This window comes from Hyperoodon ampullatus (assembly GCF_949752795.1).
Source record: "Hyperoodon ampullatus genome assembly, chromosome: 19".
Classification (NCBI taxonomy): Eukaryota; Metazoa; Chordata; class Mammalia; order Artiodactyla; family Ziphiidae; genus Hyperoodon; species Hyperoodon ampullatus.
In genome coordinates, this window is record NC_136932.1 from 32,604,788 (window position 1) to 32,628,403 (window position 23,616).

At 37.8% G+C, this 23,616-nt stretch overlaps 1 protein-coding gene across 5 annotated transcripts in view; it reads right to left on the bottom strand.

Moving 5' to 3' along the window:
* Window positions 1–23,616, bottom strand: part of NCOR1 (nuclear receptor corepressor 1) — a gene marked incomplete at both ends in the record, with an annotated part of 123,703 nt that overhangs the window by 86,120 nt on the left and 13,967 nt on the right. For all 5 annotated transcript variants that reach the window (XM_079725400.1, XM_079725399.1, XM_079725402.1 and 2 more), the window contains 4 exons: window positions 100–156; window positions 5,624–5,737; window positions 17,365–17,547; window positions 22,444–22,636. In XM_079725400.1, the coding sequence (XP_079581526.1) occupies window positions 100–156; window positions 5,624–5,737; window positions 17,365–17,547; window positions 22,444–22,636 (547 nt within the window). The remainder of the gene's footprint in view (window positions 1–99; window positions 157–5,623; window positions 5,738–17,364; window positions 17,548–22,443; window positions 22,637–23,616) is intronic.

The following is a 23,616-nucleotide window of genomic DNA, read 5'->3' on the forward strand; positions in this document are numbered from 1 at the left end:
TCACTCTCATCCCAAAGTAAGTGACTGTATTCCATTTTATCCCAAGAAAAACTGCTATAAAAAGAGCACTAGACATGAAAAAAGAAATTTCTTACTTACCAGTTCAACTTTTGGGCCAAGACCTTCAAATATTTTATGAGCTTCTTCTGCTTTTTTCTAGATAAAAACATTATTATATTGTATAATTAAAAATTATATTACCTAAATGCAAAATCACTTCCAATTTAATAATATTTACTTAAATACTAATCTACAGTCAAACTTATCCTTATTTCCAAATATTCTTCTTTCATATGATAGCCTGAAATACTCTCTAATTTTATTTTCATAACTCCCTCACGAAATTCAGTCAAATCTGAACATTTGTATTGAAAGCAAAACCTAAAGAATTGGTAAATTCTTAAAAACAAACAGATATTAAGATTCCAGGGAGAGGGAACAGAGATTCACTATTAGAAATGAATCCTTCAAACATTTTTAATACTTCAACTCAATGTCTTTATGGTATTTTATGCTTTTAAATTTTCATTAAAGTTGCCAATGTTTACTATGGTAAGCCAAATTGATCTCTTTGAAGAAAAGCTTATAATGAGCATATTTTCCAATTATAAGAAAACCTTAGTAATAATAGAGAAAACAACCAGTTTGAATTACTCTAAGTATTCAGTAATAAATAAATGTTGAATTATATACTTTTACATGTTTTTCAAAAGTAAAATCAGGGCTTCCCTGGTGGCGCAGTGGTTGAGAGTCCGCCTGCCGATACAGGGGACACAGGTTCGTGCCCCGGTCCGGGAAGATCCCACATGCTGCGGAGCGGCTGGGTCTGTGAGCCATGGCCGCTGAGCCTGCGCGTCCGGAGCCTGTGCTCCGCAACGGGAGAGGCCACAACAGTGAGAGGCCCACGTACCGCAAAAAAAAAAAAAAAAAAAAGAAAAGTAAAATCATCTAGACCAAAGTGCTATCTATCTAACAGAAATCTACCTTTAATAGACAAATGAAATATAACAAAGTTCAATACTAAAGCTGTTTAAGCTGGAATTTGACATCCAGCAAATGTGTCGGGGGTTCTCAGATCTCTCTCTTGCCCCAGCACATGCTCACTAGTAACAACAAGGGCTCACTGCCCGCTGCAGAGACTCCCACGTCCACGCACTGTGGCTGGGAAACTCTCCAGGGCTTCTGATGCAACACACAAATGGGAATGGAATTAATCAGTATCCCCAAGTGTAGAGAAAGATGTTCCCTTAAAATAAACATTATCCTTTTCATTTATCAATTACAATAGTTCAAATATTTATTTAGCATATATTATGTGAAAAGGACTATGTTTAATTAGCAAAGGAAGCTCAAAGTACTGTAACGCACTTTCCAAACTCCAAGAAATTTAAAATGTTATTAAGATGAGAAATAAACATATCAAAAATATCATATACAAAACTATTAAAAAAAACCCACTGAACTTGCATAGCTAATGCTATTTCTGTAGATAGTTTTAAGTCGATTTGTCGACCTTGGTATTCTTAACATTTGGGCCAGACATTTCTTTGTCATGGGGGCTGTTCTGTGCACTGCAGGCTATTCAGCAGTACCCCGGCCTCTACCCACTAGATGCCAGCAGCACTCCACCGCTCCCCCAAGTTACAACAATCAAAACAGTCTGCAGTTGAGAACAATGTTTTAATCTCAAAAAGCCAAAATGTAATTAACAGAAAATTTATTAGCTTTAAGGTATATGTTAAATAACACACAAACAGCATAATCACAGATGATAAATTTGGAATATCTAGCACCTACAGCTGATTCTCTCAAGACGACCTACACTCTCCAATGTTTAAACCTGCTTTCTTGAGGCACTCCACGTTACATAGAGTCTATGCCAAGAACAGGCAGGCTAAGTGAGGCTGTAACAGAGAATACTGAGAGACAAGGGGGAAATCGTATCACGACAAATATTTACTGGTATCCTATTACGTAAAGGCACTTACCTCTTCAGGGCTAATTTTAAAGGCTAATATTTAAGGTGCCTGCATATCCCAAGATTTAAGTTTTGCAAAATTTTATTACATATTTGACTTCATGTTGGCTTAACTGCTAAGAGCAGATTAACCTATCGTTTGGCAGAATTAATTTAAAACCTTCACATTTACATAATATAATTTTATTCTAAGTGTATAGATAGAAGTAATTAATGCCTCAAACATATGTTGACTATGTTCTATGTGCCAGGCACCTGCGAGACACTAAGGAAACAATGAATAAGATATCCTTCCTGGTGTAAGAAGATAACGAGTCTTGAAAGGCTTCATAGAGAAAATGAGACTTGAGCTGGGTCCTGAAGTCGAGTGCACTCAACAGACAAGAAAGGCAAGCCACGGGGATGCCTGACGGCAGAGGCAACATCACGGGGTAAATTACTAACATCAAGGGAACATTCACACCTGTTCTGGTAGGGTATGGCTAAGAAAGGAGTATTGGGCCACGGGCCACCCAGGCAGGCATGTAAGCACTGATGAAAAGGTTGGGCTACTCTGTAGAAAGGGGGAAATCATCAAAAGGTTTTATTTGGAGAACCACGTCAGGGGGCTCAAATATGAAGGATGGATTAGAAAGAAAAAAAAGACTGAAGGAAGGAAACTCAGCATCTATGAGAGGTGAGGGCTCCAATCAAGCAACTGGCAAAGGAGGAAGAGAGAAGCAATTGACCAGACCTATATCCAGGAGGCAGGACTGAGGCTCTTCATTGATTAACCAAGTCTGCAGAGTGGCAAAGAGAGAGAAATCGATAGTTCCCAGGACAATGGCCGTGGTGACCAGAGGTTGTTGGCACTAAGTACATTCTCCACTGTCAATCACTTTCTTTCTTCTGGTGCCACGTTAACTTGCAAATCATTCAATCAAAATATAAACATGTTCCTGAAAGCTTCACTGCACACCCCCTCTTTTCTATACGTATTACAATGCTGAAATTAGAGCACTTACAAATATTTTTGGAACCTACAACTGGGAAGGGTAACAGCAAATTGAAAACAGTCCAGGGCTTCCCTGGTGGCACAGTGGTTGAGAGTCCGCCTGCCGATGCAGGGGACACGGGTTCATGCCCCGGTCCGGGAGGATCCCACATGCCGCGGAGTGGCTGGGCCCGTGAGCCATGGCCGCAGAGCCTGCGCGTCCAGAGCCCGTGCTCCGCAACGGGAGAGGCCACAGCAGTGAGAGGCCCGCGTACCGCCAAAAAAAAAAAAAAAAAAAAAAAAAAGCAGTCCAGGAGAAGAGTCTGTTTGGAGACTAAATGAATCCTAGCCTCAAGTTTAAATGTGATACAAGGCAATTTTTCTCCCAGGAAGCCAATTTTAAAACTAACAGTCAGTTTGAGGTAGTTTTCTGCCTTGCACTAACTTTCTAAATAAAAGATGCCTCATATGAGATAAGGGCCCCTATCTCTTGGGCCACATTTGGCTTGATTGCCAACCAGTATCTGCCACTGTCAAACAAGGAACAAGAGGGAGATGTACTCTTGTTGCCTCCCATCGCTCTGTGCCCTCAGTGTCAAAACAGGTAAGGTCATTCATGACAAAAAGCTACAGAGGCAGTGAAGGTCTAACAAAAGGCAGCACGGTGAGGAGGAAGACCCAGGCAAGGATCAGTGGTGAGAAAGCTGGCCTGCTCCCATCACGCCTCTCGGGGGCTTCTGCTACCATCCAGGGTCTACTGCACAAGCACCACCAAGGCAGATGACTAGCAGCAGGGGATACAAAAAGAACCTATTTTTTGAAAGATGATTGCTACGATTACTGAGTTAAAAACAATCCTCATTACAAGTCTAATATTAAGACAGATTTCAAGTTTGGTTCTTCTATTCTTCACAGAATGTGTAACAAACTGAATTGTAAATGCTAAAATGGCAAGAAGAGGTCTAAAAGGAGCTTTCGTTTCTGCTGATGGACATCAAGGAACATTTACTACACTAGCTAATGAAAAAAAATACATATATATAAATTAACACAAACTGAATTCTCTATCAGATCTTGTTCAATAGTTTTCAGTCCTCACATCCTAGTCAGGCAACTGCAGAATTCACTAACACTGGAACTGTTTATTAGGCCTGTAAGAGAAGGCTAATTAAGAAATTCAATCAATTAATAAATATCACTGAATTCAATGTATTTGAAAAGTTAACTCATACTAAGAAAGAAGTCAATATTTTATTTTATAAGATCCTTTTCCATTATTATCAGCTCTAATCCCTATTTACTTTACCCCTGAAGTCACAAACTGGCCATGAAGCCTATCAGCCCTCAGAAGTACTTTCTTGTTCTCCAGTGTGTTTTTTTAAAAGCAGGAGATTTCATATAAAATCCATGTACCTTGCTTCTCTTAAACAAGGGAGCACCTGTTGACCTTGGGCCACATCCCTGCAAGGACCCCAGTGTCACTGCCCTCCAGGCATGCCCTGAGGGGTCCTCATCACTCCTTCCACCGACTGCCCTTCACCCTCACTGGACTCATCTTCACGTAGGTTGTTCTGCCCAATAAATTGGACTAATTTTGAACCCAGTCAAGGAACTAGTAATAATTGTCCATATTTCTACGTCTCAGTGACTTAAAATTCCTTAAGTATTGTGTACCTGATGACTTTCGGTTATCTATCTACACACACACATACACCTGGGTCCAAGATCATTCCTATAAAAGTGTATTTAATGACTATCTCACAGCTCCTTTTCTTAAGGTCAATTTCCTTTAGGATCTGGGATAACCTTGCTACAGGATGCCTGTGTAAGACTCCACTCACTACAAGGCAAATGAACTGAAATGACAATCCCCAACTTCTACCTTATGATCACCTTAAGCTGACAAGCCAATTCTCTACCATAGTACTTAAAGCATATAATTCTTTCTTGAACTGGGGGCTTCTGGAAGCCCAGTGCTAAGCAGCTCTGTTGAAAGGTTTTCTTCAGATTAAGGTGAAATCAGTTTCCCTTTAACTGCTAGTTCCTGGGCTGGATTCTGGCCAAAAACTAATTTCAGCATCACAAAATTATTCATAGAATTGAGGCCTGGCTTTCCTAAATCTGTGGACACTTTTAATTATGAGTATGGAAGAAGAAATTATTTTAACAAACCTAAAAAAGAAAGTTGACCTAAAGGTCAATGGCCTCATACTTTGTAACTAAAATTCAAAGTACAGCCCAGCTATCAGTTCTGAAGCAGATAATACAAGTCGTTTCCACGTCCAATGACCATCTCTACTAGAATAGTGTATTTGGCATTAAATGTTGCTTATAAAGTGAAAAACTACAGAATGGCTGTATTATGTGCTACACACTTGCTTACCACTATTTATATAACAGGAGAGAGACTCAGCTGATAAAATTATACTGTCACAAAATAGTATTATACCATATAAAATGCAAATGAAATATTAAATAATTTAAGACTCAACTATCAACTTCAGTACATAAAGAAAAAACACCAAGCTTCAGTCAAAGTTTAAGAACATTAAAAATTATAACAGAAAGCAGGTTTAATACAATTAATATTACCACAGAATACACAGATGACTGGAAAAGGCATAGTCCAGTGGTTTTAAAGGCCTGTGCCATCAGGAATGGCATGAACTTACCCGATTTTCATCGTAAATAATTTGGACAATACTGCGGTGTTTCTGCTCCACGGGAGGAGGGGACACAGGCTTCTCAGGCTCTGGAGGTTTAGCAGCTTCTTCTTCGAGCTGTTGCTAAGAGACCCAGAAAGGAAGAGTCAGGCATCTGCTGCACATCAGCCCCACTAGTAATTAATCACCAGAGATAACACATGCTTCTGAGCAATGCTTTGCTGATTCTATAGGGTAATCACTTAATCTACTAGGGCCTAATGGACCCAAAGGCTCTAACGAACCCAATCAGATTTATTTTGACTAATAACTAAACAACATAAGTCATCATTTGAAAAATCCTTTTATATTTTAATTCTGATAAATTTAAAGCAAAATAGTAAGAGAATCTAAACATATGAAGGTACCCCATCTACCTCTATCACAGTGACCTTTTGTGGCACTGTAATAATGCTTTTCTGTGTTATAGATACACAGTATGTGTTAATGTCTGGCAGGGAGAGTATGGTAGAATGTTTAAGGGTTAATCCTTAAGTCAGCACAGCACCATCCTCTACCCTACTCCCCTGCCAAACTTTATACTCTATATCAAAGAGGCCCTGGGAAAACCAAAAGAATATGGACTGCTGGTGTGTGCTGGTGTGTGACTGCACACACCAGGAGCCTATCTGAATTACTCTGCCCAGGATTCAGCCTTAGGGTCACCTTTTGCAAGTGGCTTGATCCTAGGACCCCTTCTGGTCCTTACCTCAAACTTGAGCAAGTATACAAACCCCTCACATGTAAAGTAGGGATATTAATCCTACCTACCACATAGCTTTCTGAGAGGATTAAATGACGCAATATATGTCAAGCACAACTATAAACAGTCAGTAACTATTACCTACAATTATTACTGAAGTAAGGGCTGACTCAGCTAGGTTCACCGCTTTTTGTCTTCCATCACCTAACTAGTGCCTGATACCTAGTAAATGCTCAACAAATAGCCACATGGATATAAGTTCACTGAATGAGATGATAAAAAAGACATTAGGTAAAGATGGTTAAGTCTACCAAAGGCCTAGCAGAAAAAAAAATCACCTATACTACCAAGTAAGACTGATAGTCAAGGTTCCTAGTCATTTAAGTCAGACCGCACCCAAATGAAAGGATAAAAATCCTCCAAGAGAGAAGCTTTGAGGACCACTTCCACTTTGGAACAGAAAGTACTCTTGCAACCTGCTATCTGTGTGAGCAAAAGATATCTGGAATTCTGAGATCATTTTAATGGGAATGAGTTCTTCAACCATGCCCTTTTATTCCTTTGCTCAGAGGGCCTTCTTTTAGAATCCCCGTTAAGTAGGTGCAGAGAAAGAAATAAACAAGTTTCAGGAAATCACATTTTGTTCTTAGTAGCTAAGTATTCCTGGGACAAAACCACAGTAACAGAAAGTCTAAAAACAAAACAAAACAAACAAACTTTCCTCACCTATTCTTTTACATTAACTTTATGATAATTTTGGCAAACTTTAAAAATAAATTTAGTTAGAATATTTATTTATTTATTTTTGTTTGTTTGTTTGTTTTGGTTTTTTTTGGCAGTACGTGGGCCTCTCACTGTTGTGGCCTCTCCCGTTGCGGAGCACAGGCTCTGGACGCGCAGGCTCAGCGGCCATGGCTCACGGGCCCAGCCGCTCCAGGGCATGTGGGATCTTCCCGGACCGGGGCACGAACCCATGTCCCCTGCATCGGCAGGCGGACTCTCAACCACTGCGCCACCAGGGACGCCCTAGAATATTTATTGAAATTGTATAAAATGTGAATTAACATGAGCTCACATTATTAATACTGTGTTTCTGTTCTGCTGTATTTACTCAAGTTGTCTTTTATATTCTTCAATAAAATTTATAGCTCCTGTATATCTCATAAGTCATACACTATGTCTCATTATTTTTAATTATTTTAATGGGTTACATGTTATTGAGCATTCACTATGTGACACATTATATTAATACATTAATTATCTCAACTCATACAACAATCTCATGATTCAGTTGGTGTTATTAGTATTATTACTATTTTATACATGAAGAAACTAAAGAAAAGTAAAAATATGACCAACCCAGAAGAATAAGACCCACTAAGACTTAAAAGAATTGTCAATAAACCTAATATGATTTAATAAATAAAAGAGGGCTCAACATATTAAAAAAAAGGCAAGGGGGGATATTTTTAAAATGACCAAGCAGATTTTTTAAATGAGCCAAATAAAAATTCCAGCACTAAAAACATAATTATTGAGGGACTTCCTTGGTGGTCCAGTGGGTAAGACTCCAATGTTCCCAATGCAGCGGGCGTGGGTTCGATTCCTGCTCAGGGAACTAGATCCACATGCATGCTGCAACTAAAAGATCCCACATGCCACACTAAGACCCAGTGCAGCCAAATAAATAAATAAATGTTTAAAATAAAAACATAATAATTGAAATTGAAAATACACTTGACAGCAGATATGACAGAAATGAAGATACTGCACACAATGAAGCCTGAAGAAGGAAAAAAATGGGAAAGAAAAGCAATTAAGAGACATAGAAGACAGAGTGATAAAATATTACATCTAACAGGACTTTCAAAAGATGATAAAGAAACTGTAGGAAAAGGTTTTGTAAAAAAGATGATGGCTAAGGAATTTTCCAGAACTCATGAAAAACTCTAACATATTCAGGAAGTCAAGTGAGTCTCAACCTGGAAAGATTAAAAAAACCTACTCCTAAAGAAATCACAGTAAAAACAACAGCACTCAAAGAAAAAGTTACTGAAAGTAGTCAGAGAGAAAATTCAAACTCTCCACAAAAGAACACAAATTAGACTAAGGGCTGATCTCTTCGCAATGAAAGGAAAAAGACAGCATGCAGGGAAAACTGAGGAAATAACCACATTCCAAACAAAGATACCTTTCAATAACAGGCATAAGTAAAAGACAACAGTTAAGTTATAAAAACCAAACACTGAACTCTCCAGCTAACAGATCCTCACTAAAGGAAATTCTAAAGGACGTTCTTCAAGAGGAAGCACATTCTCACAAATGGAAGAAGATCTGTGTTGCAAGAAGGAATGATGGGCAAATAAGATGACATATGTGGGTGAACCGAAATGAAGACTGACCATATAAAATAATAATGTCTTTGGCAGTTTTAAAAAAAATAAGAAAGAACTAAAATATATGACAACAATAGCATAAAAGTCGGGAGGAAAGAAAGAAATCAAGAAATTCTATGCCCTCCTATACTCAAGAAGATGGTTAAGATACTACTTAGTTTTAGGCTTCGAGTTAAACAGACTGTTAAAATTTCTGGGGAACCATAAACAAAGAAATAATGTATAAAATCCAAACTGGTGGAGCAGGAGAAGATGGAATAAGACAATCAATCCAAAATAAGGATTGGAAAAAACAAACAAGAACATCAATATCAGCATAAAAAAGACAGGACAGGGACTTCCCTGGCGGTCCAGTGGTTAAGACTCTGTGCTTCCACTGCCAGGGGCATGGGTTCATTACCTGGTCAGGGAACTAAGAGCCCACATGCCACACGGTGAGGCCAAAAAAAAAAGACAAATAGAAAGCATAAAATTGTTTTAAAATAATTGAGATATTACCAATCATCATTGTCAATTTTTTTTCTTTTTTTAATAAATTTATTTATTTATTTATTTTTGGCTGCATGTGGGCTTTCTCTAGTTGCGGTGAGGGAGGGCTACTCTTCGTTGCAGTGTGTGGGCTTCTCATTGTGGTGGCTTCTCTCGTTGTGGAGCGTGGGCTCTAGGCTCCTGGGCTTCAGTAGGTGCAGAGTGTGGGCTCAGTAGTTGTGGCTCGCGGGCTCTAGAGCGCAGGCTCAGTAGATGTGGTGCATGGGCTTAGTTGCTCCGTGGCATGTGGGATCTTCCCGGACCAGGGCTCGAACCTATGTCCCCTGTATTGGTAGGCGGATTCTTAACCCCTGCACCACCAGGGAACATCATCGTCAATTTAAAAGAACTAAATTACCCTGTGGAAAGACAGTTTGTCAGACTCAATAAAAAACAAAACCCAGGTATATATACTTATATAAGAGATATACCTAAAATACAAGCACAGAAAGTAAAGGGAAAGAAAAAGATACACTAACCTATATCAACCAAAAGAATGCTGATCTAACTACATCAATATCAGGCGAAGCAGACTTTATGGTAAACAAAGCATTGGCAAGGATGTGGAGAAAAGGGATCTCTTGTGCACTGTTGCTGGGAATGTAAATTGGTGCAGCCACTACAGAAACAGTTCCTCAAAAAATTAAAACAGAACTCCCATATGATCCAGCAATTCCACTTCTGGGTATTTATCCAAAGAAAAAAAACATAAACAAGAAGATATAAGCACCCCCATGTTCACTGCAGCAGTTTTTTTTTGGTGGGGGGTTCATCATTAAAAGGGGTCAAAATGGGAAATGAAAGGGAGGATAACAGAGTTTGGGGTTGCTGGGGCTTCGGAGGTGCAGACTAGTTCCACAGTTTGATTTCCTCCTGGCCATTAAGGTAGGAATTTGAGGATTTTACAAGAGCTGAAGCAGCGCCACTTGAGAATGGAAAGCGGTAACTGGGAGGTTGCTGTCCACATTGTCAGAACCCAGTTTAGTTCACAAGCCTTCACATATAGGGTCAATTATAGTTCTCAGACTTTTTTGAAAGTTCAATACTTCTTGAAGACCTTCCAAAAAGCAGGCTTCCCAGGGGAATGTGAATTCACTAGCAGATTTGGCAGCTCACTCCAAACAAGCCTAGTTTTAGACAAATAAAGTTTGCCTAAAAGACAGTTTAGCTCCAGCTCTTCCTTGCAAACACATCACTATTTCTGAGTCTCTTCTACAGAGAAATCTTGGATCTGCCACTGTATAAATTTCTTCAAGAGCTGGGCTGAAAGGCAGAAATCTTGGAATCCTAGCATGCATCTGAATTTAGGCTTGGACATATTTTCCTGGGGCATATTTTGTGTTTAGTTTCCCTTTCATGACAGAAGAGATGAAGAGAAGCATCAATAAAATCAGGGGCCCATGTTTCCATATTAATATGAACCTGCTGGTCTTGGAGAGTCTCCCAGAGAGGCGGGGGGGTGGTTTGCAGGGGCAGGGGGTGGACCCGGCCACTGCTCACCCTTGGGACACAAGACACTGGCAGCAGCCACTCTTGGGAGCTCCCCCACTGCGTAGATGCTGGTACTAGCGGGCCCCACTGCAGCACTATTCACAATAGCCAAGACATGGGAACAACCTCAGTGTCCACCAATAGGTGAATGGATAAAGAAGATGTGGTATATATACACAATGGACTATTATTTACCCATAAAAAAAGAATGGAATCTCATCTTTTGCAACAACATGGATGGACCCTGAGGGCATTATTTTAAGTAAAGTCAGATGGAGAAAGACAAATACAGGTGGATCTCACTTATGTGTGGAATCTTGAAAGAAAGACAGGAAGGGAAGGAAAGAAGTAAAGGAAGTTAGGAAAGAAAGAAAGGAAGAAAGGAAGGAAAGGAAGGAGAGAAAGAAAGAAAAGAAAAGAAAGGAAGGAAAGAGGGGAAAGAAGGAAGGAGGGGAGGGGAAGAAACAGGAGCTGGTAGATGCAAAGAACAGACTGGTGGTGGCAGGGGCAGGGGGGAGATGGACCAAATGGGTGAATAGAATCAAAAGGTACAAACTTCCAATTATAAAATAAATAAGTCATGGAGATGTAAAGTACAGCTTGGTAACTATGGTTAACAACACTGTACTGTATATTTGAAAGTTGCTAAGAGAGTAGATCTTAAAAGTTCTCATCACAAGAAAAAAACTTCTGTAACTATATGTAGTGATTGATGGTTAACTAGCCTTATTGTGGAGATCTTTTTGCAATACATTCAAATATAAAATCATTATGTTATACACCTGAAACTAATATAACGTTGCATGTCAATTTTTTTACCGCAATTTTTTAAAAATTGAGAACTACTAGGAAAAAAATCATAGTGGTAATTGATAAGTTACAGACAAAAACGAGAGAAGATATGGATGATTTTTAAAAGTAGAGAATACATACTCTTCTCAAGTATGCCCAGAGTATTTTTATGAAATCGATCATCATCTAGGCCAAAATTCAAGAACCAATTATTTCAAAAGACTGGGTATTAGAGACCATACTCTCTGGCCACAATAAAGTTAGAAATCAAATAACCAAAAATAGTCAAGAAAACATTATATATAAGAAATTTAAAAGAACATTTTTATTAATATAGGAGTTGAAAAAGAAACCAGGAGGGATAATAAAATGCATTATAAATTAAAACTTGCTGAATGAAGTTAAAGTAGTGCACAGGGAGAAGGGGGAAGAAAAAGCTAAAAAGTTAATGTTGACAAATTATAAAAGAGTAGAATAAAACCAAAGAGGAAATAAGAAGCAGAAACTGATGATACAGAAGATACAACTATATTCCCCCAAATGAGGGAAAAAACTATCTCCAGAAGAAATAGAAGTGAATGTTTTTAAATTGAATCACTAATTTTAAAATACTTTTTACACAAAAAATACCGACTAGATCCAGCTGATTTTACCAAATAATTACAATCTTCAACTATTTCAGAGTTTAGAAAGGTTATGACATTAGCATGATCTGTTACCAAACCAGACAAGAACAGTATAAGAAAAGAAAATGACAGGCTTATCTATCTCACAAATAAGATACAAAAATCCCAAAATAAATACTGGTAAGTCAAGTCCAGCAATTTATTAAAAATAGATAATACATCATGACTAAGTTAGGTTAAACGTAGAAATCCACCGGTGATTTAACACTAGAAAATAACTGATGTCATTCATCCTATTAATATATTTTAAAGGAGAATAATAAGATCAACAAACTTATGCAGAAAAAGCATCTGGTGAACTTCAATGTCCCTCATGATTAAATTCTCAGCACACTGGACCAGATGGGAATTTCCCAATCTGAGGAAGGATGTCTATAATACTGACATCATAACCAGTGGTAGTAAAAAGTAAAAGGCATTCCTGAAAAAGCAGAAAAGAACAAGAATAACCACTTTCAATGTTGCACTGCAGGGCTTTTTTTTTTAAGTTTTTTTTGATGTGGACCATTTTTAAAGTCTTTATTGAATTTTGTTACAATATTGCTTCTGTTTTATGTTTTAGTTTTTTGGCTGCAGAGGCATGTGGGATCTTAGCTCCCGGACCAGGGATCAAACCCGCACCCGCTGCACTAGAAGGCGAAGTCTTAACCACTGGACTGCCAAGGAAGTCCCAATGTTGCACTGCAGTCTTAAGCAGAGCAATAAGGCAACTGAAAAGTAAGGAAAAGGTTTAAGAACTGGAAAGAAAGAAACAACTGTCTTTTTTTTTTTTTTTTTTTTTTTTACTGTTGATATGACCATTACCTACATAGAAAACCCAAAAAAATCTACAAATAAGTAATTAACATTACAAGGATAATTTAGGGAGGTTGCTGGCATATATTTAAAAAAAAAAGACTGCAGATAAACAACAAGGAGCTACTGTATAGCACAGGGAACTATATTCAATATCTTGTAATAACCTATAATGGAAAAGAATCTGAAAAAGACCATATATATATGAATCCCTTTGCTGTACACCTGAAACTAATGCAACATTGTAAATCAACTATACTTCAATTTAAAAAAAAAAAAAGTTATTCTAGCATGTGAAAAAAAACTGCAACAGTAAGAAGAAATATAATTTTTGAAAATATATTATTAACAATAGCATCAAAAATATAGTCCCTAGAGCTGAATCTAACACAAGGCATATAAAAGAAAGTAATAAAACATGAAAGCCCTCCTAAATAGACAGATATACCATAGCCACGAACTGGAAGGCTCATTAACATAAAGATACCATCATCCCCGAATTGATTTCTGTATTATATATGATTCCAATGAAAATTACAGAAAGATATTTTGGAAAACTGAAAAATATGATTCTAAAAGTTATATGAGATGGTAAAAAACTTTAAAAAAGCTAAATCATGCCCATAGAATTGGGGTTTGCCTCACTGGAAAAAAAAAGAATAAAGCTCTAGTAATCAGAAGGATATCTATTATATTTCTGCATCAATACCACAAAGACCACAAAGCCCAGAAATCAGTCCATATACAGATGCAAACCTGAATTATAATAGAGCTAAAAGCGTAGAACAGTTGGAAAAGGATGAACTTTTAAATTATTGATACAGGGAAAAAAATGAATATTGACCCCTACCTTGAGGCAGACACAAAAATTCAATTTCTGGTAGATTAAGAATAATGTGATGAAGGCTTCCCTGGTGGTGCAGTGGTTAAGAACCGCCTGCCAATGCAGGGGACACGGGTTTGAGCCCTGGTCCAGGAAGATCCCACATGCGTGGAACAACTAAGCCCATGCACCACAACTACTGAGCCTGCGCTCTAGAGCCTGCGAGCCACAACTACTGAGCCCACGCGCCACAACTACTGAGCCCACGCGCCACAACTACTGAAGCCCACGTGCCTAGAGCCCATGCTGCGCAACAAGAGAAGCCACTGCAATGAGAAGCCCGCACACCGAAAACCAAGAGTAGCCCCTGCTCACCACAACTAGAGAAAGCCCATGCACAGCAACAAAGACCCAACACAGCCAAAAATAAATAAATAAAAATAAATTTTTTAAAAAAGAATAATTTGATGAGAAAACTATAAAACTTTTTAAAAGACAATATAAGTAAACTTTTTAATGGTCCTATGGTAGTCTCATATAAAATCTACAGAAATTCTGTTCACCAAAAATACTGACCTAAATGTAAGAGCTAAAACTACAAAGCTCCGAGAAGAAAAGATAGGTATAAATCTTTGTGACCTTGGATTATGCAACTTGGATTAAGGTTCTTAGATATGACACCAAAAGCACAAGTGATGAAAGAAAAAATAAACTGGACTTCATCACAATTAAAAACTTTCTGCCCCGGTATGACTCTGTCCTGCTCAGCTGTCCTCTGAAAGGAAGTCACTTATCTCCGTCCACCTTCTCTCCCACCTAAGTGTGTGCCCCTGGGGCCCCAGAACTATCTTTTAGTTGTCAACCGAAGACCAACAAAGATTATCACTTCAAAGTGGAGAATGTTGAAAATGAGTGGTTATCTTTAGGAAGGGTCAGTTTCGGGGCTGGTGCAAAGGATGAAGTGCACACTCTTGAAGCAGACGCAGCCTAAGCAAAGCAGCCCTGGCAAGGTTGATAACGTCTGTACAGCCAATGGCTTCCCTGGGGGGCTCTGAAACAATACTACCTGTGGTCTAAAAGTAGTTCAGGGCTTGTACTTATTAGTGGACAGCACTTAGAAGATGCAGAGTAAGAAGATGAAGAAGAGGAGGATGTGAAACCCCTAAGTATATCTGGAAGTGGTAGCAAGGTTCCACAGAAAACTAGCAAAACTTGCTGATGAAGGCGAAGAGGAAGCTGAAGAAAAAGCTCCAGCAAAGAAATCTATATGATACTCCAGCCAAAAAGGCATAAAATCAAACCATAATGGAAGACTCAAAACCATCAAATACCAAGAGCAAAAAAGTCAAGAATCTTTCCCAAAAAAAGAGGGAAAAAAAAGAAAAAGAAAAAAAACCTCCTAAAACACCAAAAGGACCTAGCTCGGTATAAGACATTAAAGTAAAAATGCAGGCAAGTCTAGGAAAAAGCACAATGAACAGTCCTGGTAAATTAAGACAGGGAGAGAGGAAAAGGAGAGACAAATACAAAGGAGAGTTCAAACTGAGTCTCATTAGCAATCCAGACAAAGTCTTCTATTTTAATCTCAATCCCCGTTCCTGACTTTCCAGCCACCCACACCCCTCTCCAGGCTAGAAGCAATCTCACTCTCGATTTCCTACAGCACTTTCGTTTGACTGCTGTGATTCAGTGAATCTTATACTTTGCCTTCTATTACTTATTCATTTGATTTACCTCTTTGACCATGTTTTAATCACTTTTGTATCTCCCTAGATGCTCAAATAAATATTTGAATGAATCAAATAGAGGAAATAACGGTTTTGTACATCAACGAATACTATCAGGAAAGTAAAAAGACAACTCACAGAATGAGAGAAAATGTTTGCAAATCATACATCTGAGTATGCAGAATATATAGAACTCTTACAACTCAACAATAAAAAGACAACCCAGCTAAAAAAGAACTGGGCAAAGGATCTGAACGAACATTTCTCTAAAGAAAATATGCAAATGGCCAACAAGCACATAAAGAGGTGTTCATCACTGGTTACTAAGAAAATGAAAATCAAAACCACAATGAGATACCACTTCACATGTACTAGGATAGCTATTTTTAAAAAAACCAACAACAAATGTTGACAAGGAAGTAGAGAAGGTGAAACCCTCCCTCATACACGGCTGGTGGGAATTTAAAATGACACAGCCACTTTGGAAAACAGTTTGGCAGTTCCTCAAAACTTTAAACAGAGATTTGTCACGTGACCCTGCCAATTCTACTTCTAGTATATATCCAAGAGAACCAAAAAAAATGTCCACACAAAAACTAGTGTGTCCTAGCAGCACTATTCATAACAACCCAAAGTGAACACAACCTAAATGCCATCAACTAATGAACGGATACACAAAACATAGTATATCCATGCAATGGGAATTTTGTGCTGATACAAGATACAGCATGGATGACTCTTGAAAACATGCTAAATAAAAGGAGTCAAAATGTCACATATTATGATTCTATATTTATCTAAAATGTCCAGAATAGGCAAATCCACACATAGAGAGAAGAGGTTTATAGTTGCCAGGGGCTGGGGGGAGAGGGAAATAGAGTAGCTGCTAAAAGATATGCGGTTCCTTTCTGAAGTGATAAAAATGTTCTGGAAATATATAATGATGACAGTTGCACAATTTTATGAATACATAAAAGCCACTGAACCGTACACTTTAAAACTATACACTGAACTGTACACTTTAAAAGTGTACACTAAAGTATACACTTTAACTGTACACTTTCTTAATCTCAAAAAAAAAACCCTCCCCCCCAGCCCCCCAGAAAGTGAAATGATGAGCCACAAATTAGAAGACACGTGCTATACACATACCTGACAAGAGGCTTCAGGAAACACTAAACATAAGAAAATGACAAAGTAACCATCCACATAAGGCACACAACCCATAAACAAATGAAAACAAGCTCTGTCTCATTCCTCATCAGAGAAATACAAATTAAAACTATTTCACATCCACGTGAAGGCAAGAACGTGCACAAACTGGAACGTGAACACACTGCCAGTGGGGGTATAAATGGTGCTGCCATCTCAGCAGATGTGGTCTCATCGAGCACATGTGAACACGTGCACATGCTCAGGCCACGGAACGCCATTCCTGGGCACACGCCCTAGAAAATCTGTCTACACGTGAACCAAAAACGTAGCACCATGTGTGGAACAGCAAGAAACTAGAAACAACACATCCAGTAAGAGCCAACACAGAATAGACAAATAAGTTTTGCTATCTGGAATCATAAAACTAGACAATACCACAAGAAAATGAATGGATGAAACTGAGGAAACTAACAGCAAAAATAAGCAAGTCACAGAACACACAAGGCATGATTTCCTTTACGTAAAGTTAAAAATACAGAAAGTTCAACATTCTCTTGTTTAGGGAGACAAACATACATTCTGAGAATGTATTAAGCAGTAAAATCAAACACTTACTTGTTTCTTTTTCAGTTTAAGGATCTGCTGTTCTACTTTTGCAATTTCTCGATCTACACGATCCATACTCTGTATTAACTCTTCCTTTGAAAGTTTTGAAGGTGAAGCATTTTGATCATCTCCACATGGTTGCCCAGAGATTGGAGAGGAAGGAGCTTCATGTTTGACTCCAAATGCTGGATCCTTTAAGGAAGAAAATCAAGAACAAATGATTTCTCACCAACAGCCAATGTCAGCTTCAAGATCCTCTTGACTGAAAAAAGTGAATGTTAAAGCTTAGCAGAGCAATGTGTGCTCTCTATAGATGGCAGTCCTACGGTAGCAATTTTCTCCCTCCCTCCCTTTCTCTCTCTCACACACACACAAACCCACACCACTGATGTTTATAGTTTAGACATATCATTCACAATTTTGAAGATCCTAAAAGCTATCCAGAATGAGGTGGCTAAGTGGCTAACCAGCCTTTAGTACAACGATACTGAGACTTCTAATTTTTGCAGAAATAATAACGCAATCACGGCAAAGGAAGATACCAATTCCTCAGCCATTTCCTTGTAATGGCACTCCAAAAGGTCTGAACATGCATACCCTGTGTGCCCACCCAATGTAACAGCTATGATATGGCTGTTCCTATCAAAAAGTTTTCAGACTTTCCAAGGGCCAACAATGAGGTACAGAAGTCCGAGAAATGATCTAGAACTTTTGTTGCTACAATCACCCAGGCCTACCTTCATAAAGGGCAACTAAGCCTGCCCACCCTATAGCGTACATAACATCTCTTCAGCCAAATATATCATCCCACTCCAGCTCCAAACCAGCAGGGGACTACAGCAGATTGAAGGCCCCTCCACCCAAAACCTATCACCCCGTCAACACACACATGCACGTGTGCACACACACACATACAGCCTACTAATCTCCAGTCTAAAGTGAAGATATAAGCAACACTGTAAAGCAGATAAATTTTAGGTTAAGGTACTAGTTTTCTTTAGGGTATAAGAAGCCTAGAATGAGCATAGTTCCTAGGATTATAGAGCCCTCAATGTATTAAATAAGATTAACTGTGAGAAATCAGTAGTTCTAACCAAGAATGCACTTAATTATACCTGGATAGTTGTTCCAAAACACCTTGGAACAGAGATTTCAACTAAAACATAACATGTATATTCCTGAAAAGTCTGATATTCTGTAATAGTATAGTTAATTACAAGACTTCTGGGGAAAATGGGATTATGGTTATTACTTAAACTTTGCAAGCAGAGCATTAGCAAAAACAACAGCGACCCTAATAGAAGTAATAATACTGTTAAAGCTCCAATATCATTTGCATTTAGACTACAGTCAATTCTTTGGTAGCCATAAACCCTATAGTTTATGCTTCCTTTGTTAATCCTTGAGGTCATTTGCTTCCAGTAGAAAATAGTATGTTTCATCAAAATAAAACTCAGATTTGGGGTATAAAGATTTTTATCAACCTTTAAAAACAAAAAAGTACAGGAGAAAATGTCTTCGCAGTTTCTTTTCAACATTCCAATCTTCATTAGTTAGCTTAACATTGAAAAGCAGAGCAGTTCTTGAATTAACTAAGCCAGCTACTACCTGCGCTAAATGAAAACTAAATGCAGACTTTTCAAATCTTTTTAAGGTCTTCGTCTATCTCAAAGGCTATTTCTTAATTACAAGACAGCTTGATCCTGAGAGCCTGAAATCATTCATGTGCAAGGAACAATCATTCACGAATCTTTAGGACTCCCATATCATTCTCTTACATATGCATATGAGCTAATTTGTGTTACATAACACGTATAACAGCAAAACAGATTATATTTCGATTCAGCAGATTTTGAAAATGCTCCTCAGGTGATCTGATCCGTGCCCTAAGAACTACTATTACAAATCAGTATTTTCCACTGACTTCTTCTCTAGTTAAATATTTAACAAAAAAACAAATTCCTTGAGTGTCTATTATATGACAGGCACTAGGTAGAGTGGTGAACAAAACAGGCATGATGCTCATCTTCAAGGAGTTTATAATTTTGTATTGGAACATTCTGATAGTAATGTGAGGGAAGAAGTTAAGATTCCTACCTCACATCTTATATCATAATGAAAGCCAAATAATAGCAAACATTTATATGAGATTTATTAGCAAATCACAAGAAGCCTCAAACAAACAAAAAAAGGCATTCACATTATCTTGAGCTCAGGAAAGCCAACAGCAAAAGACATTAAAAAAAAAAAGATTGATGAATCAAAATAACAATTTTCTCTTCATCAAAATTGAAATAAAAAATTTTAAAGGCAAATGGAAAAAATCATTTGCAAAACATGAATTCTAACAACTCAATATAAAATAAAAAACACACCAACAGAAAAATGGGCAATAGATATGAAAAAGCAATTCATAAAACAGGAAAAATAAACAAATGAAAAAATGTTAAATTTTACTAACAAGCAAATAAATGCAAGTTAAAAATTTATCAAACAATGACTTTTTTAAAAACAGTAAATATGTGGTATCAGTAAGGGCACATAAGACCTGGGAGCCCTTATACCGTGCTATCAGGGACAAAAACTGGTTCACCTCCTTTGCAGGGCAATCTGGATACACCCATGAAAACCTTAAAATATGCCAACTCTGGTCTCTAATTACTTACACTAACAGGAATTTACCTTAGGGAAATAAATAAGACTGTATACCAAAAAAATCAACCTAGGGACTTCCCTGGTGGTCCAGCAATTAGGACTTCGCACTTTTGAGGGTTCCATCCCTGGTCAGGGAACTAAGATGCCGCAAGCCGCACAGCACAGCCAAAAAAAAACCAAACACAAAAATCAACCTAAAGAAAATATGTCATTGTTCTAATGAGCAAATGAGGTAACCTACATGTGTGGCAATTAAATAAATTACTTTATATCCATATATGGAATATGACTAAAAATAAAATTGTAAACTTAATGACACAAAAAGTATGTATTTAAGCAAAAATAAAGTTATATACAATATGCAAAGCGAGCACATTAAAATATGCACAATTAACAATTTCTAACTGGTGAGACTGTAACTTTTTCTTTCAAACTTATCTAATTTAATCCTTCTATAAATGATATACCTGGGCTTAACAACATTAGAAAAAAGAAAAAAACTAATAGATGCTAATTCTTTCAAAATCCCTACTTCTAAAAAATGGAAAGTCATGATTTACAACTTGCCGGGGGGAGAGCAGGACTAGGGGTCAGAGGTCATGGGTTCTCACTCCAACTCAGGAGGCTCGACCTAGGTCACTTAATTTTTTTAATATCTGTCTTCTCTACTATAAAATGGAAATCAGCTGTACTCTGATCCAACATAACACATTATTTAAATGGATGAAGTTTTAAGATCTCTTTCTGCCAAAAAAAATCTATAGCTATAAATTACCTTTGTGGTCATTTATTCAGCCTTGGAAGAAGACCTTTATTCACTGTATTTCTTTCTTTTTTTCCTTCTTTTTTATTTTATTATTATTATTTTTTTTTTTTTGCTGTGCACAGGCCTCTCACTGTTGTGGCCTCTCCCGCTGCAGAGCACAGGCTCCAGACGTGCAGGCTCAGCGGCCATGGCTCATGGGCCCAGCCACTCGGCGGCATGTGGGATCTTCCCAGACCGGGGCACAAACCCGTGTCCCCCGCATCGGCAGGCGGGCTCTCAACCACTGCGCCACCAGGGAAGCCCCTTTCCTTCTTTTTTAAATGTTTCAAACATTTCTTATAAACCCATAGACTATAATACAGATACTTCACATAGTGAAGCAGGTCTCAATATTCCTAGAAGCTTAGTTCATTTCTAGCTTATCACAAAGAGCTTTCCCCACCCAACTTATTATTTTGAAAATTTTCAAATTTACATAAGAGTTGAAAGACTAGCATAATGGACACTCAATATCTTCATCTAGATTCACTAGTTGTAACATTTTGCTATATTTGCTTTGTCTCTATACACATGCACACACCTACCTTTTTTTTCCCCAGTTGATCTATTTGAAAATAAACTGCAAACATATTCACTATCTTTTAAATCATTTCTCACTGCATAAAAACTCAAAGAAAATGTGTATTTATTTATCTGATATCAGGGTGGACAGGGCCATTAGCCATAAAGGCAAATAAATTTTATGGGAAAGATATTTGATAACAAAAAGGCAGGGGTAAGAGATATGAACATATGATAGTAAAGGGGTTAACACTTTATTGTTCAAAGTGTTTTAAAGAATTAGTTTATTCTTTCTACAACAAATATTTATTCAGTACCTACTAAGTGCCAGGTACTTCCTAATCTGAAGATTTAATGACAAGCAAAATAGACAGTTAAATATGATAAACTCAGCAACAAAATAAGGGCATAATACAGGAAGATGCATTTCACAAAAGAAAGGCAAATAACAATAAACATAAGAGAAAAAGAGGTTTGATCTTAGTAGAACCTTCTCAAATCCACAATACACACTGTTTGAAATGTCATGAGATATAGCTACATATTAAAAGTATAACAGTTACCTCTAAGACAGAGAATTATAGATAACTTTTTTCCTCTGTATTTGCAAGAATATATTTTTTACATAAATTAGAAGAAGAAACTTTCTTTACAAAAATTATAAGCACAATTAAACCTTACCTAAAACGTGTCTTCTCCTATGCAGTAAGTTAATACACTGCAACTGAATTTAAAGGTATTATTTAAAATTTAATTTAAATTTAATAGAACTGTGCTAGTCTTGAGTCTGACCACATTTTACAGCCCAACAAGCCGACATAAAATGCTTGAGATTCAACAGCAATTGAATGTCATTCAACAGCAATTTTCCTTTACAGCAGTCCTCAGATTGTTTTCATTTACCAAAAAGTTAAAAGTACTGACTTTAAAAGTCTGGAGTATTAAGTCTGTGGTTTTTAGTTTTGTTTAACAAAATTTTTACTTTCCCATAGCACTAACCTTTAGAGACTGGCATAACTGGACTTTCTTTTAGGCGCTGTGCCTGAATATGGCTAAACAAACATTTCAGACCAACAACTCCACAGGGTAAGAGAACAAATATTTACCTTCTTAGCATCTGCAGAAGACCTCACCCCTTCTGGCAGCGTGTGCACTAAAGGTAAGACCGCAGCGCTGACCCGCTGGAAATGGGAATCAGAAACCTGCTCCAGACGTGGTCGTTTGGATTCCAGTGAATCATGATCCACCGGGGAAGGGCCTGGATGAAACTGCTCATATCCAGTTCTCCTTTCTTGAGGCCTAATACATACAAAGAAAATAATCAGTTGAAAATGTTTAAGTGATGTACAACTTCCTGCTAACATCCCTGGTTGAACTTTGAAATAAAAGAAAAGTTATGCTCACTTTCAAGTGAATTCCCTCACCCCAGGAGAATATATACCTCACTATAAAGTACTATTAAACTTAAATCCTGATAGGAAAAGTTTCTTCAGGGGAGGTGGGAGTAGAGGTGATAAAGTATTGAAAGTTGTAACAGAAGATTTCAACTTGCAGAAAATCTGAAGTTGCTGAAAAATATCCATAAAGTATTTTTAAACCTATGCCATAATAACTGAATATAATCTAGACCAGAAGAGCCACCATTTTCAACCAGTAATAAAAGCAAGCAGGAAAAAAAAAAAAAAAAATTCCCAGCAACTGCCACATGGAAAGATAAATGACTTGAGTTGTGAGGTATTATTAAGACTTAAAAACAAGTCTCTTGGGCCTCCCTGGTGGCGCAGTGGTTGAGAGTCCGCCTGCCGATGCAGGGGATACGGGTTCGTGCCCCGGTCTGGGAGGATCCCATATGCCGCGGAGCGGCTGGGCCCGTGAGCCATGGCTGCTGAGCCTGCGCGTGCGGAGCCTGTGCTCCGCAACGGGAGAGGCCACAACAGTGAGAGGCCCGCGTACCGCAAAAAAAAAAAAAAAAAAAAAAAAAAACAAGTCTCTTGAGTGGGAATGCAACAGTAATTTGAATACATAATTCTGATCCCTAAAACATGTATTTTGTCTAGTTTCCCCAAGTACGTAAGTATCTTGAAGGTCAGGAATCTGTTTTTAATTTCTCTACATGATATACTGTATAGAGTACTATGTATGGGTGTTTGTTAATTTGACTTTTCATTTTCTACCAAAGTATTTACAGAAGCGACATCTTACCTATGGCCAAGTTAAACGAATGTCTCACAAAACAACTTTTCATTGAAAAGTTAATCATGGGGTTTGGTTTTTAGGAT